This window comes from Heterodontus francisci, chromosome 7, assembly GCF_036365525.1.
Source record: "Heterodontus francisci isolate sHetFra1 chromosome 7, sHetFra1.hap1, whole genome shotgun sequence".
Classification (NCBI taxonomy): Eukaryota; Metazoa; Chordata; class Chondrichthyes; order Heterodontiformes; family Heterodontidae; genus Heterodontus; species Heterodontus francisci.
Genome location: NC_090377.1, coordinates 73,253,749 through 73,269,368, shown reverse-complemented (window position 1 = coordinate 73,269,368; position 15,620 = coordinate 73,253,749). Strand labels below are relative to the sequence as shown.

Genomic DNA, 15,620 nt, shown 5'->3' with positions numbered 1-15,620 from the left:
CAAGCTCCCACAGACAACAAGATAATAATGGCCAGATAGTCTGTTTTTGTGGTTTTGATTGAGGAATAAATATTGACCAGGACATTGGGGATAACTCCCCTACTCTTCTTTGAAACAGTGCCTTGGGATCTTTTACGTCCTTCTCGGAGAGCAGACGGGGCCTCAGTTTAATGTTTCATCCAAAGGACGGCACCCCTGACAATGCAGTGCTCCATTACTGTTGCACTAGAGTGTCAGCCTAGATTTTTGTACTCAAGTTTCTGGACTGGGACTTGAATCCACAGCCTTCTGACTTAGAGGTGAGAATGCTAGCAACTGAGCAATGGCTGACAGACCTACTCGAAATAGACTAGTATGTGCTATACAATGGATTTTAGAGAAATTCTAAAAGCCCAAGTCCAAGAGTCCCCAAAGAATATTGCATGGGCGATCAAGTGTGAATAATCTATCTATTGTAAAGGAGAGTGATACTCATTTAAAAAAAAACTCTGATGATACCAAGCAATAAGTCCAAATAATTAGTACAAATTGGTACTGGGAAGGTTGATAGCACTGAAAGGGTATCTGGACAAAAAAGTTGATATGGATTAGGCACCTAATAAAAACAGTGAAATATTTATTGATTCTTGCCTTTTTCTTTTTAAAAAAAAGTGTCAATCACTTCCGGTTGGGAGCAGGCTTGAGGATCACAGACATAAGCACAGTTATACATTAAATGCTTTCTGGAACATGATCATTGATGAGTTGCTGAAAACATAGAAATCTTATGCCAAGAAAGGTGTGGATTAATCAAGGATATCAGCATAGATTTGTTAAGGGAAGATTGCGCCTGACTAACTTATTGAATTTTTGAAGTAACAAGGATTGATGAGAGTAATGCAGTTAATGCAGTCTGCATGGATTTTAGCAAGGCTTTTGACAAAGTCCCACATGGCAGACTTGTTAAAAAAAATAAAAGCGCATGGGATCCGGGGGAATGTAGCAAGCTGGATACAAAATTGACTCAGTGGCAGGAAACAAAGGGTAGTTGTTAACAGGTGTTTTTGCAATTGGAAGGCTGTTTGTATTGGCGTTCTGCAGGGCTCAATACTAGGTTTTCTGATTTTTGTGGTTTATGTTAACGATTTGGACATAAATGTAGGGGGCATAAACAAGCAATTTTCAGATGACACAAAAATTGGCCGTGTGGTTGATAGCTGTAAACTGCAGGAAGATATCAATGGACTGGTCAGGTAGGCAGAAAAGTGGCAAATGGAATTCAATTCTGAGAAGTGAGAGGTGATGCATTTGGGGAGGTCAAACAAGGCAAGGAATACACAGTTAATGGGAGAATACTGAGAGGTGTAGAGGAAGTGAGGGACCTTGGAGTGTATGTTCACAGATCCCTGAAGGTGGCAGGACAGCTCAATAAGGTGGTTAAGAATGCATAGGAATCCTTTCCTTTATTAGCTGAGGTATAGAATATAAGAACAGGGAGGTTATGCTGGAACTGTATAAATCATTAATTAGGCCACAACTTGAGTACTGTGTGCAGTTCTGGTCGCCTCATTACAGAAAGGATGTAATTGCACTCGAGAGGGTACAGAGGAGATTTACAAGGATGTTGCCAGGACTGGAAAAATGCATTTGTGAGGAAAGATTGGATAGGCTGGGGTTCTCCTTGGACAGAGAAGGCTGAAGGGAGATTTGATTTGAAATGTACAGAATTGTGAGGGGCCTGGATAGAGTGGATGTGAAGGGCCTGTTTACCTTAGCAGAGGGGTCAGGTGACTAGGCATGGATTTAAAGTGATTGGTAGAAAAATTAGAGGGGAAATGAGGAAAAAAATTTTCACTGAGGGTGGTAGTGGTCTGGAACTTGCTGTCTGTAAGGGTAGTCGAGACAGAAAACCTCAACTCATTTAAAAGGCGTCTGGATATGCACCTCGAGCTGTAACCTGCAGGGCTACGGATCAAATGCTGGCAAGTGGGATTAGGCTAGGTGGCTTGTTTTTCGACCGGCGCAGATGCGATGGGTCAAGTGGCCTCTTTCTGTGCCATACACTTTCTATGATTGTATGATTCTAAAGGGTAACCAGTCAGTGGCGAATAATGTAAAATGTAAGGTTAGATACATATTCTGTGTTTGCAATTAATTTTCTTTTGTAGGGCTAAGGAAACAATTAAATCCCTGTGTTGTACTTTGTGCAATGAAAAGACACAACTCTATGAATTCATTTTTTGCCATAGTTGTAAAATTAGTACTGCGATAATTATCTGAATTTACTTTTTTATTTTAGAGAGATTGAATTTATTAAAAAGGAAGAGGATCACAGAAAAGTTTTGGAAGATCAAGAACAAGAACATGCAAAACAGCTGAAAGCATTACACGATCAGGTTGAAACTGCATTGAATTTAAGTTGTTCTTTGTGTACAGTGTACATTAATATATGAAAGAAATAATAACTGAGCATATGCATGTGTATTCTTCAGATACTAGAATTGAAAAATGAACTGCATTACACTGGACAGATGCCTCCATCGCACAGTAACAATGAACTGCACGAAGCAAAACTGGTGTTTAGGAGTCGAGAGCAGCTTGAAGATACTCACAATAAAGAGGAGGATGATGCAAACCAAAGTAAGTCATCATGCATAAAAGGGGTAAAGAGATTTTGTAGAGTTGCTTTCATTCTCTCCATAGACCACATGAATGGGATGCATTTTTTTGCTGCGATAAAATTGCATAAAGGACGGCCTTATTTCTGAAATGTTATATCACATGTCACTATGTGAAGCTTCGTGTTCCCATGCAGCATGTATGGGGCCCTTCTTGATGTTGTGCAGCGTCAGTTCATTTCATCCAAAAATATCTCAAAACATAAATTAGCTGAACTGTACCTTCTGCAAGGCCTGAAGGAATAGCTGATTGGGAGCATAGTTTGTAGACTGCGAATGAAGACTGCTCTGCAGTGTGCATAATCTCCACACATTGCTGAAGTAAGTAATAAGGAGGATGTGAAGGAGTGATCCTTGTGTGGAAATGAGCTCCAGCAGTGAGGACAGCTTTGCCAAATTTCATGTCTTTCGTGGCTGCTGAGACTAAATAATGTTTGATAAAATTATGTAGATCATTCAGATAATTCAGAATGCGTAAGAACATAAATAAGCACGAGTAGACCGTGCGGCCGCTCAAGCCTAATCTACCATTCAGTATGATCATGGCTGATGATCTGCTTCAACTCCACTTTCCTGTCTGCTCCCCACATCCCTTAATTCCCTGAGACACCCAAAATCTGTCTCTCTCAGCCTTAAATATACTCAATGATGGAGCATCCACAACCCTCTGGTGTAGACCATTCCAAAGATTCACAACCCACTGATTGACGAAATTTCTTCTCATCTCAGTCCTAAATGATTGATCCCTTCTCCTGAGACTGTTCCACTGTGTTCTAGTTTCCTCAGCCAGGGGAAACAATTTCTGTGTCTACCCTGTCAAGTCCCTTCAGGATCATGTATATTTTAATGAGATCACTTCTCATTCTTTTAAACTTCAGAAAACATAGGCACAATTTATTCAGGCTCTCATCATAGGATTGCAGATACTATCTATGGATATTTATCTCAAGGATGCCCATTGGGCAACTAGAACCAGTGGAATGATTTTTCAAAAATCCCTCTGTGTCTTCTGCTGATGCCAAAATTCTTGCGATAAGCTACAACTCGGTGACTCGCTTTAAGCCATGCAAGATAAAGAACTGCCATTATTATTGGAAGAGTTTGCATAGAATTTTACAGCAGAGGAGCAGGCCATTCAGCCCAACAGGTCTATGCTGGTGTTTATACTTCACACCTGCCTCCTCTCGCCTTACTTCGTCTCACTCTTTGAACATATCCTTTCTCCCCCCTGTATTATCTAGCTTCCCTTTAACTGCATTGATGCTAATTGCCTCAACCATTCCATGTGGTAGTAAGTTCCACATTCTCCCCACTCTGAGGGCAGAAATTTCTTCCGAATTCTATATTGGATTTATTCGTGACCTAGCTCATCAGCATGGCACCCTGTTTTGGACTTCCTCACAAGTGGGAGCAATTTTCTTCGCATTCTTTTTTTATTCGTTCATGGGATGAGAGAGTTGCTGGCAAGGACAGCATTTATTGTCCTTTCTTAATTGCCTTTGAGAAGATGGTGGTGAGCCGCCGCCTTGAACCAGTATAGTCCGTGTGGTGTAGGTGCACCCACAGTGCTGTTCGAGAGTTCCAGGATTTTGAACCAGCGACAGTGAGGGAACAACAGTATAGTTCTAAGTCAGGATGGCATGTAACTAGGAGGAAACTTGCAGGTGGTGGTGTTCCCATGTGTCTGCTGCCTGTGTCCTCCTAGGCAGTAGAGGTCACTGGTTTAGAAGGTGCTGTAGATGGTACATACTGCAGCCAAAGTGCATTGTGGGTGCAGGGAGTGAATGTTTAAGGTGGTGGATGGGGTGTAATCAAGTGGGCTGATTTGTCCTGGATGGTGTCAAGCTGCTTGTAGTGTTGGAGCTGCACTCATCCAGACAAGTGGAGAGTGTTCCATCACACTCCTGACTTGTGCCTTGTAGATGGTGGCCAGATAGGTGAGTTACTTGCTGTACAATTCCCAGCCTCTGACCTGCTCTTGTAGCCACAGTTTTGAAAAAGAGTAGGGGAGTTAGTCCCGATGTCCTGGCCAATATTTATCCCTCAATCAACACCTCAAAAACAGGTTATCTGGTCTTTATCACATTGCTCTTCATCACAGTGTGTTGTGTGCCAATTGGTTGCTACGTTTTATGCATTACAACAGTGACTATACTTCAAAAGTACTTCAGTTAAGTTTCTAGTCAATGGTAACCCCTAAGATGTTGATGGGGGATTCAGCAATGGTAATACTGTTCGTCTAGAAATCAACCGTAGTGCCTTGATTGCACTTTTTATTATTTTCTTAACCTGCGTTGCTACTTTTGATCACAGAATGATGCAGCACAGGAGGAGTCCATTTAGCCCATCTGCCTGTGCCAGCTCTTTGGTAGAGCTACCTAACTAGTCACATTCACCTGTTCTTTCCCCAAAGCCCTGTAACTTTTTTCTCCAAGAATTTATCCCAATCTCTCTTCAATGTTAGTATTGCATCTGCTTCTACTATCTTTTCAGGCATTGCATTCCAGATCCGAACAAGTCACTGTGCTTAAAAAAAAAAATGCTGCCCTATGTCACCTCTGGTTCTTCTGCTAATCACCTTAAAAAAAGAGGATGGTCGTGAGCAATGAAGGGCCGTTGAAAGCTGATAAAAGGTGATACTGTAAATGAGAATGAGGAAATAGTGGACATGTTGAATAGTTACTTTGCGTCAGTATTTGCAGTAGAGGAAGACATGCCAAGGAACTTTTGTATTGAATCGGGGACCGAGACTGATCAAAATTTAACGTAAGCAAATTAACACTAACTAAGCAAATAGTGGCACTAAAGAGCGACAAAACCCCAGGACCAGATAGTTTCCATTTTAGAGGTTTAAAGGAAGTAGGTGAGAAGTTTGTAGATGCCCTAACTATAATCTTCTATAGTTCTCTCGATTTGGAAACTGTTCCTTTAGATTGGAAAATTGCCTGTCTCACTCCGTAATTGAAGACAGGTGACAGAGGGAAACTAGGGAATTATAGACCAGTTAGCCTAACAACTGTTGGGAAATTACTAGAGCCTATAATTAAGGATAGGGTGACTGAACACTTATCAACAGAAATTTTCAAAGAGAGAGTCAGCATAGATTTGTAAATGGTACGTCATGTCTGATGAACCTGACTAAATTTTTCAGTGTGGTGACTAAAGTAGTGCGTAGGAGAATGTCCATGGATGTTAATTATACAGAGTATCTCCTGATAACACAGATCACTCGCAGAGCGATTGCCGACGTCATCAGTGCATCCGAACATTTGCTGGCTTGCTACTATGAATCCGCGGGAGTGAGCGGGAAACTGAATGCGGCGATCACGGGATGGAGCGGGATACTGTTGAGGGGTTGGCGTGGAGGCAGCGATCATGGCCACGTAGGGGTGAGGGGGTTTGGTTTCAATTTGTTCTATTGTGTCAAATTGAGCAGTGCCATCTTCATTACTGGCAAACATTGAGACAATGACATTTCAGTCCTGTGCCACCTAGTGGTTGCTTTGTGAGCAAATGTAGCCATGTTTATATGGACTTCCAGAAGGCATTTGATAAAGTCCTTCATAAGAAACTGTTAGCTAAGGCCAAAGCTCATGGAATTGGAGGCAAATGAGTGACCTGGTTAGGAAATTGGCTGAGTGGCTGGAGACCGAGAGTAGGGATAATGGGCAGGTATTCTAATTGGCGGGAGTTGATTAGTGGTGTCTCTGTTGGGTCTTCAACTGTTCACTGTATTTTTTTAATTCATTCATGGGATGTGGGCATCGCTGGCTAGGCCAGCATTTATTGCCCATCCCTAATTGCCCTTGAGAATGTGGTGGTGAGCTGCCTTTTTGAACCACTGCAGTCTATGTGAGGTAGGTACATCCACAGTGCTGTTAGGAAGGGAATTCCAGGATTTTGACCCAGTGGCAGTGAAGGAACGGCGATATAGTTCCAAGTCAGGATGGTGTGTGACTTGGAGGGGGACTTGCAAGTGGTGGTGTTTTCCCATGCATTTGCTGCCTTGTCCTTCGAGTTGGTAGAGGTTGCGGGTTTGGAAGGTGTTGTCTAAGGATCTTTGGTGCTTTGCTGCAGTGCATCTTGTAGATGGTACACACTGCTGTCACTGTGCGTTGGTGGTGGAGGGGGTGAATGTTTGTGGATGGGGTGCCAATCAAGTGGACTGCTTTGTCCTGGATGGTGTCGAGCTTCTTGAATGTTTTGGAGCCGCACCCATCCAGGCAAGTGGCGAGTATTCCATCACACTCCTGACTTGTGCCTTGTAGATGGTGGACAGGCTTTGGGGAGTCAGGAGGTGAGTTACTCGCTGCAGAATTTCTAGCCTCTGACCTGCTCTTGTAGCTACATTATTTATATGGCTACTACAGTTCAGTTTCTGTTCAGTGATAGCCCCTAGGATGTTGATAGTGAGTGATTCAGTGATGATAATGCCATTGAATGTCAAGGGGACATAGTTAGATTCTTTCTTGTTGGAGATGGTCATTGCCTGGCACTTGTGTGGCACAAATGTTCTTTGCCACTTACAAGCCAAGCCTGGATATTGTCTACATGAACTGCTTTGGTATCTGAGGAGTCACAAATGGTGCTGAACATTGTGCAGTCATCAGTGAACATCTCCACTTCTGACCATATTAACGTATTTGGGATGGAAAGCCACAGATTGAAGTTTGTCGATGACATGTGGGCAGCATTGCAAGCAGTGTAGATGGGAGCATAAAATTTCAAAGCGATATTAATAGGTTATACAATGGCCAAAACTGGCAAATGAATTTCAATACAGGAAAACATGAGGTCATCTAATTAAGAGTCCAAAATGGATAGAATACAGTACTTTGTAAATGGTGAAAAGCTAGCAACACTGGAGGCTTGGGGTCCAGGTACACAGATCATGAAATGTATTGAATAGGTACAGAAAATAATCAAAAAGGCTAGTGGAATGCTGGCCTTTATATCTAGAAAAGAATGCAAGAGGGTAGAAGTTGTGCTTTAGTTATACAAAGTCCTAGTTAGACCACACCTGGAGTACTGTGAGCAGTTCTTGGGCATGACAAAGGATATATTGCTTTTGGCGGGAGGGCAGTGCAGATTTACCAGAATGACGGCCGGACTACAAGGATAAAATTATGAGCAGAGATTGCTCAAACTGTGGTTGTATTCCCTGCAATCTAGAAGCCAGCTGAAGGTTTGATTTCATCGAAGTTTTCCATATGTTAAGAACAGATAGGTAGATGAAGAGAAACTATTTCCGCTGGTTGGAGAGTCTCGGATAGTCTAAAAAAAAATTGGAGCCAGGCCTTTCCTTGTGCAGAGATTTGTATGGGGCCCAAATTGAGATTCTAGTTTGGTACAAGAGTAGATCTAGTCAGATACCAAACAAACATGAGGCTTACTGACAGATGGACATTGGAGCTGGATTTCAGCCATTGGTCAGCAAGATGTTGCTCGTATTATCAATAAATAAAAGCTGTTCACATTAAACATTATGCTTTATTTTATAGCTGCTTTGGGAGTTTGTAAGCCTTTCTTCTAGAGAAGGTAGCCAAACTCTGAATCCAAAGTCAATTTTTGTATTTTGTTTCGGAGGAACGTATACCGTGGACTTCCCCAGGGGTCTGTATTAGGATCACTGGTTGTAAACAATGGCGGCCCGTGCTTCGCTGAGCCGCTGCAATATTAACTGCGGCAGCTCATTTAAATTGTGGCGGGTGGTCCGTCACTGGCAATGGTGTCAGCAGGTTTTGCGCAGGCGCTGACACCATTTTTAAAGGGCTTCGAGCCCTATCATTATATTTAAAGGGAAATGGTTTATTAACAATTAAATGACTTGATCTTGCCCCTGTGCAACCCTGCCCCCCAACAACCATAGACTTAATTCCTTGCCCTCTTCCTCTCCCCCCCCCCCAAAAAAAAATACTTAACTTGTGCACCTGACCGCTCCCCCCCCTCACAATAGTGAAAAACCTACCTGCTTCCTCCTCCCCATCAGTGTCCTGCCTCAGATCCCTGGACAGGGATCCGAAGGTATGGGCGTGCCGGCCACCGACATCAATATCGCCCGGAACAGACGGGGGGAGCAGTTAGGTAATGTAATTGAGCAAATACATTTATTTAAATATGTAAATTTGGCTTGCGTTGCTGAGCTGGGGGGAGGGGAGGCCGCCACGTGGCCTTGCTGCTGGAAATATCGGGCTGGGGCTTTCCAGCGTCAAGGCCCGTGGCGGACTCCTCCTGGAGGTATTTTCCGGCCCCTCCCCCATCCCCTGCCATGACCCCTGATGTCGGGGGTTTGTAAAATTCAGCCACTGTCTTTCTTGATATATTAACAACTTAGACTTGGGTGTACAGGGCACAATTTCAAAATTTACAGCTGACAAACTTGGAAGTATTGTGAATTGTGAGGACATAGGCTGGTGGAATGGGCAGACATGTGGCAGATGAAATTTAATGCAGAGAAGTGTGAAGTGATAAATTTTGGTAGGAAGAATGAGGAAAGACATTATAAAATAAAGGATGCAGTTCTAAAAGGGGCGCAGGAGCAGAGAGACCAGAGGTATATGTGCACAAATCACTGGAAGGTGGCAGGATAGGTTGAGAAAGTGGTTAAAAATGCATACAGGATCCTGGGCTTTTTAACCAGGCATAGAGTACAAAAGCAAGGAAGTTATATTGAACCTTTATAAAACACTGGTTCGGCCTCAACTTAAGTACTGTGTCCAAATCTGGGCATTGCACTGAAGGAAAGATGTGAAGGCTTTCAAGAGGGTATAGAAAAAATTTACTGGAATAGTTCCAGGATATGGGATTTCAGTTACATGGATAGATTGGAGAAGCTGGGATTGTTCTCCTTGGAGAAGAGAAGATTGAGAGGAGATTTAGTAGAGGTATTTCAAATCATGAGGGATTGAGACAGAGTAAATAGTGAGAAATTGTTCCCATTGATGGAAGGGTCGAGAACCAGAGGGCACAGATTTAAGGTGATTGGCAAAAGATCCAATGATGGCATGTGGACAAACTTTTTTTACGCAGCAAGTGGTTGTGATCTGGTGGAGGCAGATTCAATCGTAGCTTTCAAAAGGGAATTGGATGGGCAACAGAAGAGAACATTTGCAGAGCTATGGGGAAAAGGCTGGGTAGTGGGACTATCTAAATTGCTGTTGCAGAGAGCCGGCACATTAGTGGTTTGAATTGTATATTTCTGTGCTGTAACCAATCTATGATTCTATAAGTCTGCTGGGCGGGGGTGAAAAATTTGACTGAATAGTAAAAGAGGAGATTGTTGTGCAAAGTAACGAGATCAGGCACTCTTGAATGCCAGGAGGACCAAGAACTATAGGTTACAAGTATAGTAAGGAATTACCAGAATCACTGTTGTTCCCTCTGCTCGTATCTTCTGTAACACCCTGGAAATTGGCACACGTGTGTATGGAGCTGTGAGAGTATCAGTTAAACTGTTAATGCCACTACTCCAGTTCCAGTGTGTGGTGGATTAAATTTAAATAATTTGCCGCACTGACTGTTGGATACTTTTTCTGACACTGATTTTAATCACAGTTTTATTTAGAACAAGAGATTGTGATCCTGAATTTTTATTCCGCTTCTCATTAATTGGAGCTCAAAAACCTTTTTTATTGTGCGGATGCTGAGAGAGATTTGTCATATCTCACTGACTGTATCAAGCTAGTATTCTATATACACAGAAATAACAATCAGTCTGGCCCCAGGGTTTTATGCTCTGTTTTGTTGAGGCTATTAATTATCCATCTCAAATGTCCTTTTTGCTCTTCTCTCCTGATGTTATGTCACCATGTTTTTACCTTGTTAAAAATTGAAGCAAAGTAACACTTAAATGTTTCTGTCATTTAATTTTCATTACCTGTGAATTTATCTTTTTTTATTCATTCATGAGATGTGGACATTGTTGGCAAAGCTAGCAGTTATTGTCCATCCCTAATTTTCATTGTGCATCCCTTAATGACCCTGTTTCTATCTTAATTTTCCAGTTCTTTTTATAGCACTGAACAATCAAAGCTTTAGTTTCAGTGTATATGATGAATCAGCAGGATAACTTGAGAAAACTTTTAAACAAAAGGACATCAGCCTTACGAATAGAGGCATAGGGCGCAAAAACAAGGAAGTTCTGCTAAACCTTTATAAAGCACTGGTTAGGCCTCAGCTGGGGTAATGTGTTCAGTTCTGGGCTGTACATTTTTGGAAGGATATCAAGACCTTCGAGAGGGTGCATAAGAGATTTACAAGAATGGTGCTAGGGATGAGGGACTTCAGTTATGAGGAGAGACTGGAGAAGCTGGGGTTGTTCTGCTTGGAGGTGGGGAAGCTTCTAGAAATGATAATTTGCGACAAAATTAATAGTCACTTTGACAAATGCGGGTAAATTAAGGAAAGCCAGCATGGATTTGTTAAGGGCAAATCATGTTTAACTAACTTGCTTGAGTATTTTGATAAGGTAACAGAGAGGGCTGATAAGGGTATTGTGGTTGATGTGGGGTACATGGACTTCCAAAAGGCATTTTATCAGGTGTTACACATGAGACTTGTGAGTAAAGTTACAGCTCATGGAATAAAAGGGACAGTGGCAACATGGATACGAAATTGGTTGAGTGACAGGAAACAGAGAGTAGTGGTGGTGGTTTTTCGGACTGGAGGAAGGTTTATAGTGGAGTTCCCCAGGGGTCAGTGTTAGGATCCCTGCCCTTCCTGATGTATAGTAATAACCTAGATCTTAGTGTTCAGGGCACAATTTCAAAATTTGTGGACGTTACAAAACTGGGAAATATTGTAAACTGTGAGTAGGATAGTGTAGAACTTCAAAAGGCCATGGACAGGTTGGTGGAATGGGCAGGCAAGTGGCAGATGCAATTTAATGCAGAGAAGTGTGAAGTGATTCATTTCACTAGAATGCGGAAAGTCAATATAAAATAAAGGGTGCAATTCTAAAGGGGGTGCAGTTGCAGAAGGACCTGGGTATATATGTGCACGAACCGTTGAAGATGGCAGGACAAGTTGAGAGAGCAGTTAATAAAGCATACAACATTCCAGGCTTTAACAATAAGGGCATAGAGTGCAAAAGCAAGGAAGTTCTGTTAAACTTGTATAAAACTGGAGCATTGCGTCCAGTTCTGGGCGCCACACTTTAGGAAGGATGTGAAATATTTAGAGAGGATGCAGAAAAGATTTACAAGAATGAAGTTCCTCATCCCTGGAACCAGTTATGTAGATAGGTTGGAGAAGGCGGGACTGTTTTCCCTGGATAAGAGAAGGTTGAGAGGAGAGAGGTATTCAAAATCATGAGAGGTCTGGACAGAGTAGATAGGGATAAACTGTTCCCATTTGTGGAATGATCGAGAACAAGTGGACACAGAATTAAGGTAATTGACAAAAGAGGCAATGAAAAACCTTTTCACGCAGTGAGTGGGTAGGATCTGGAATGCAATGCCTGAGATTGTGGTGGAGGCATCAATCAAGGCATTCAAGAGGGACTTGGATTGTTCTCTGAAAAAGAAGAATCTTCAGGACTACAGGGAGAGGGTGGGGGATTGGCACTAGGTGAATTGCTCTTTCAGAGAACCAGCACAGACACGAAGGGCCTAATTCTGTGCTGCAGCCATTCTATGATAAATCCCAAGTCTTTCTTTAGTCTTTCTTGGAAGACCAGCTGCTTGGACTTGTGACTGAGGAGTGAGACTAATTTACCCTAGTGTTGGGAAGAACAAATTGATGCTCCAGAGTGTAGAAATTCCTTGTATAATATGTAAGAATGTCTGTAAAATGCCTTTATTTTTATTTCTGCCCATCCCCAGTAAAGTGCAGGATATAATGTGAAGAAGAGGTTCATTTCTAAACCCACCCACCCTTTTTTAAAATGTGTATTTTTTTTGACTACTTGTGCTCAACAAGCAGTATTGGGGATGGAATACCCTTTCAACTTTTGGTATCAAGAGTTTGCATCTAGAATTCCCAATCAAGTACAAAATAGCCAAATGCAGGGTAGCCTATCACAACAATATGTCTTTCACTTTTCACATCTGTCAGGTATGATAGCCAAATTGTGTGTTTTGTGCTTCGGGATCTGTGCTTAGGCACTTCTTTGAGACCACTCAAACTTATATGGCAAAGGATCCTTCGAGAATGGCTCTTTTTGTGTCTTTAGTTTGAATCATCCCGGAGGAAGAACCCGTAGATGAACGGATATGCGGTAACTTCTTGTTTCATCCACTCCAAGTTATTTTTTCTATAACTAAAGATTTTGCTTAGTAGTATTTCTAACTATTAAACATGTCACCATTAAAATATGTTTTTTCTCTTTTTTGCAAAGCTCCAAAAGCTGCTGTGGAATGTGAATATAGCAACACTTCCAAAGTCTGTGGTAAGTTAGTGCACTATGATAAACAGTTTAACAAGTTAAAAAGATTCTCATAAATTAAAATGATGAAGTTTGAGAGCACCGCAAAGGTTAAATGCATTTCTACGTCTGCGTGTTAAAGTAAGCTTAAATTGTGTTGGACTGTTTAATGTTTAACCACTGATCAGCCCTCATTAGCTTACCCATTGTATATTGGAGTTTTCCTCTTGACCTTCCTAACGTGTTTTGTGGCAGCAAGTGTAGGAGAAAGCAGTATTATTTTGTTAGAGAGGGGGATTCAGAGACCACAAATGGGATTGAAAGCTACCCCAGCTAATAGATGAATTTCACACCATGAATGATGCTAAATTATTCTTTCTCTCCCCAAGGCAAGTGTTTGCTATGATTTTGCCCATGGGATAAATGTAGGGACATTGGGTGAAAGGGGTGGGGAGGCATGGAATTAAGGGGACCAAAGATATTTGTGGTATTGGGAAATGTGTCTCATGGTCACTTTGGTCTGTACTATATTATCCAGGGATACATAATTTGTGATTCTAAAATAGCACTGTAAGACCGCTTAATGGAGGTGGCCTCCCTGCAGCAGTCCCAGCGGGCTGTTGGAGCCAGAGGCGCTATCCCCCCAAAAAGCGGATTACGAGCATGAAAAGCCACCCCTGTGATCCCAACAATCCAAGTGGAGGGATTCAAGGCTTTCTGCCTCCCCCCACCGAAATAATTATTTTCACACCTCCAATGGCAACTCCATCTTGAGGCACCCTCATGGTCTCCTACCTGCTTCAGCAGTGCCCACTTCTCCCGGTGGGACTGGCGAGGCTCCAGAGCTGCTGGCCCTGTGCTTAGGCTGGCAGCATCGAGAGCCCACCTGCCGTCCTTAATTGATCAGCGAGCATGGAGGCTGCCGATTAGGATGCCTGTGGGAAGATCGCTGAGGCAATCTTGCTGCCAGCAAGTGTGGGCTTGGGATCCCAAATTCGTCCCGCGTTGGGGTCCTGAAGCCTGCAGCAAAATCCTGCCTGGGTAGCCAAGACCATGGGCACTTCACAGTCATGCAGGATGAATGTGGGGAGATAATTAAACAAAATCAGGAAAAGAGGCAGATGCCAGGGTGAGGGGGTGAGAAAAGGGCCTGGGGTCAGGAGGGAAGAGTGAGGGGCTAAGGGAGAGTAAGGACAGGTGGGGGTGCTTCACTGGAATTGGAGTCAGGGTTGAACCCATAACCCAACTTTGATGCATGCTGGCACAATGAGCTCGATTTTTCTTTTCTTTGGGTTTAACTCTAGAATGTCCTGTCCAAAAATTAGATGTTTTACTGACTTCTAAAATTGCGAATTTCAGATTTTGATGTGGCTGTTCCAGAAACTAAGCGATTAGATACAAGTTCGCACAAAGCAAGAGCCCAGCTTGCTTTGAAAGTTAAAAGACAGCCTCCATCTAGATTCAAGCTAAAGGATTCTTTTGGAACTGGTGATGATGGTGAAAGTATACAGGTAAAAACAATATCATTTTAGATATTTTTGACATCATTTCTAATTAATTTAGTCATTTTTGCACTAAACTAATTATGCAGTAATCGGAATTAAACAAAGTAGATAACAAAACAACTTGGGAATTTAGTACTAAAAATGTATTATTTGAGTTAATTTGCAACCTTAGAAGTTTGCCACACAGAAAAAAGGCCGTTTGGCCTATTGTCCCTATAATTTCTTTGCTGCGGCAGTTCAAAACAATTCCCAGAGTCCTGTTCTTTCCCTATAGCCATATATTTTTCTGTGCTTCAAACATCTATCCAGTTTTGTTTTAGAAAATGCAATTTTATTATTTGTTCAGGGACCTGGGCTTCACTGGCTATGGCAGCATTTAATGCCCATTCCTAATTGCCCTTGAGAAGGTGGTGGTGAGCTGCCTTCTTGAACCACTGCAGTCCTTGGGGTGCAGGTATACTAACTGTTGTTTGGAAAGGAGTTCCAGGATTTTGATCCAGCGATGGTGTATAGTTCCAAGTCAGGATGGTGTGCAGCTTGGAGAGAAACGTGCAGATGGTGGTGTTCCCATGCATCTGCTGCCCTTGTCCTTCTAGGTCGTAGAGGTCATGGGTTTGGAAGGTGCTGTCGAAGAAGCCTTGGTGAGTTGCTGCAGTGCATCTTGTAGATGGTACACACTGCTGCCACTGTGTGTCGTTGGAGGGAGTAAATGTTGAAGGTGGTGGATGGGGTGCCAATCAAGCGGGCTGCTTTGTCCTGGATGGTGTTGAGCTTTTTGAGTGTTGTTGGAGCTGCACCCATCCAGGCAAGTGGAGAGTATTCCATCACACTCCTGACTTGTGCCTTGTAGATGGTGGACAGGCATTGGGGAGTCAGGAGGTGAGTTACTTGCCGCAGAATTCCCAGCCTCTGACCTGCACTTGTAGCCATAGCATTTATGTGGCTGGTCCAGTTCAGTTTCTGGTCAATGGTAACCCCCAGGATGTTGATAGTGGGGGATTCAACAATGGTAATGCCACTGAACATCAAGGGGAGATGGTTAGATGCTCTCTTGTTGGAGATGTTTATTGCCAGGCACTTGTGTGGCGCAAATGT

General features: G+C 42.6%; 1 protein-coding gene across 4 annotated transcripts in view; it reads left to right on the top strand.

Annotated features, from left to right (window-relative positions):
• Positions 1-15,620, top strand: part of LOC137372060 (neurabin-1-like) — a 169,742-nt gene that overhangs the window by 81,940 nt on the left and 72,182 nt on the right. For all 4 annotated transcript variants that reach the window (XM_068035419.1, XM_068035418.1, XM_068035417.1 and 1 more), the window contains exons 10-13: positions 2,279-2,375; positions 2,472-2,619; positions 12,994-13,044; positions 14,380-14,531. In XM_068035419.1, coding sequence (XP_067891520.1) covers positions 2,279-2,375; positions 2,472-2,619; positions 12,994-13,044; positions 14,380-14,531 — 448 coding nt within the window. The remainder of the gene's footprint in view (positions 1-2,278; positions 2,376-2,471; positions 2,620-12,993; positions 13,045-14,379; positions 14,532-15,620) is intronic.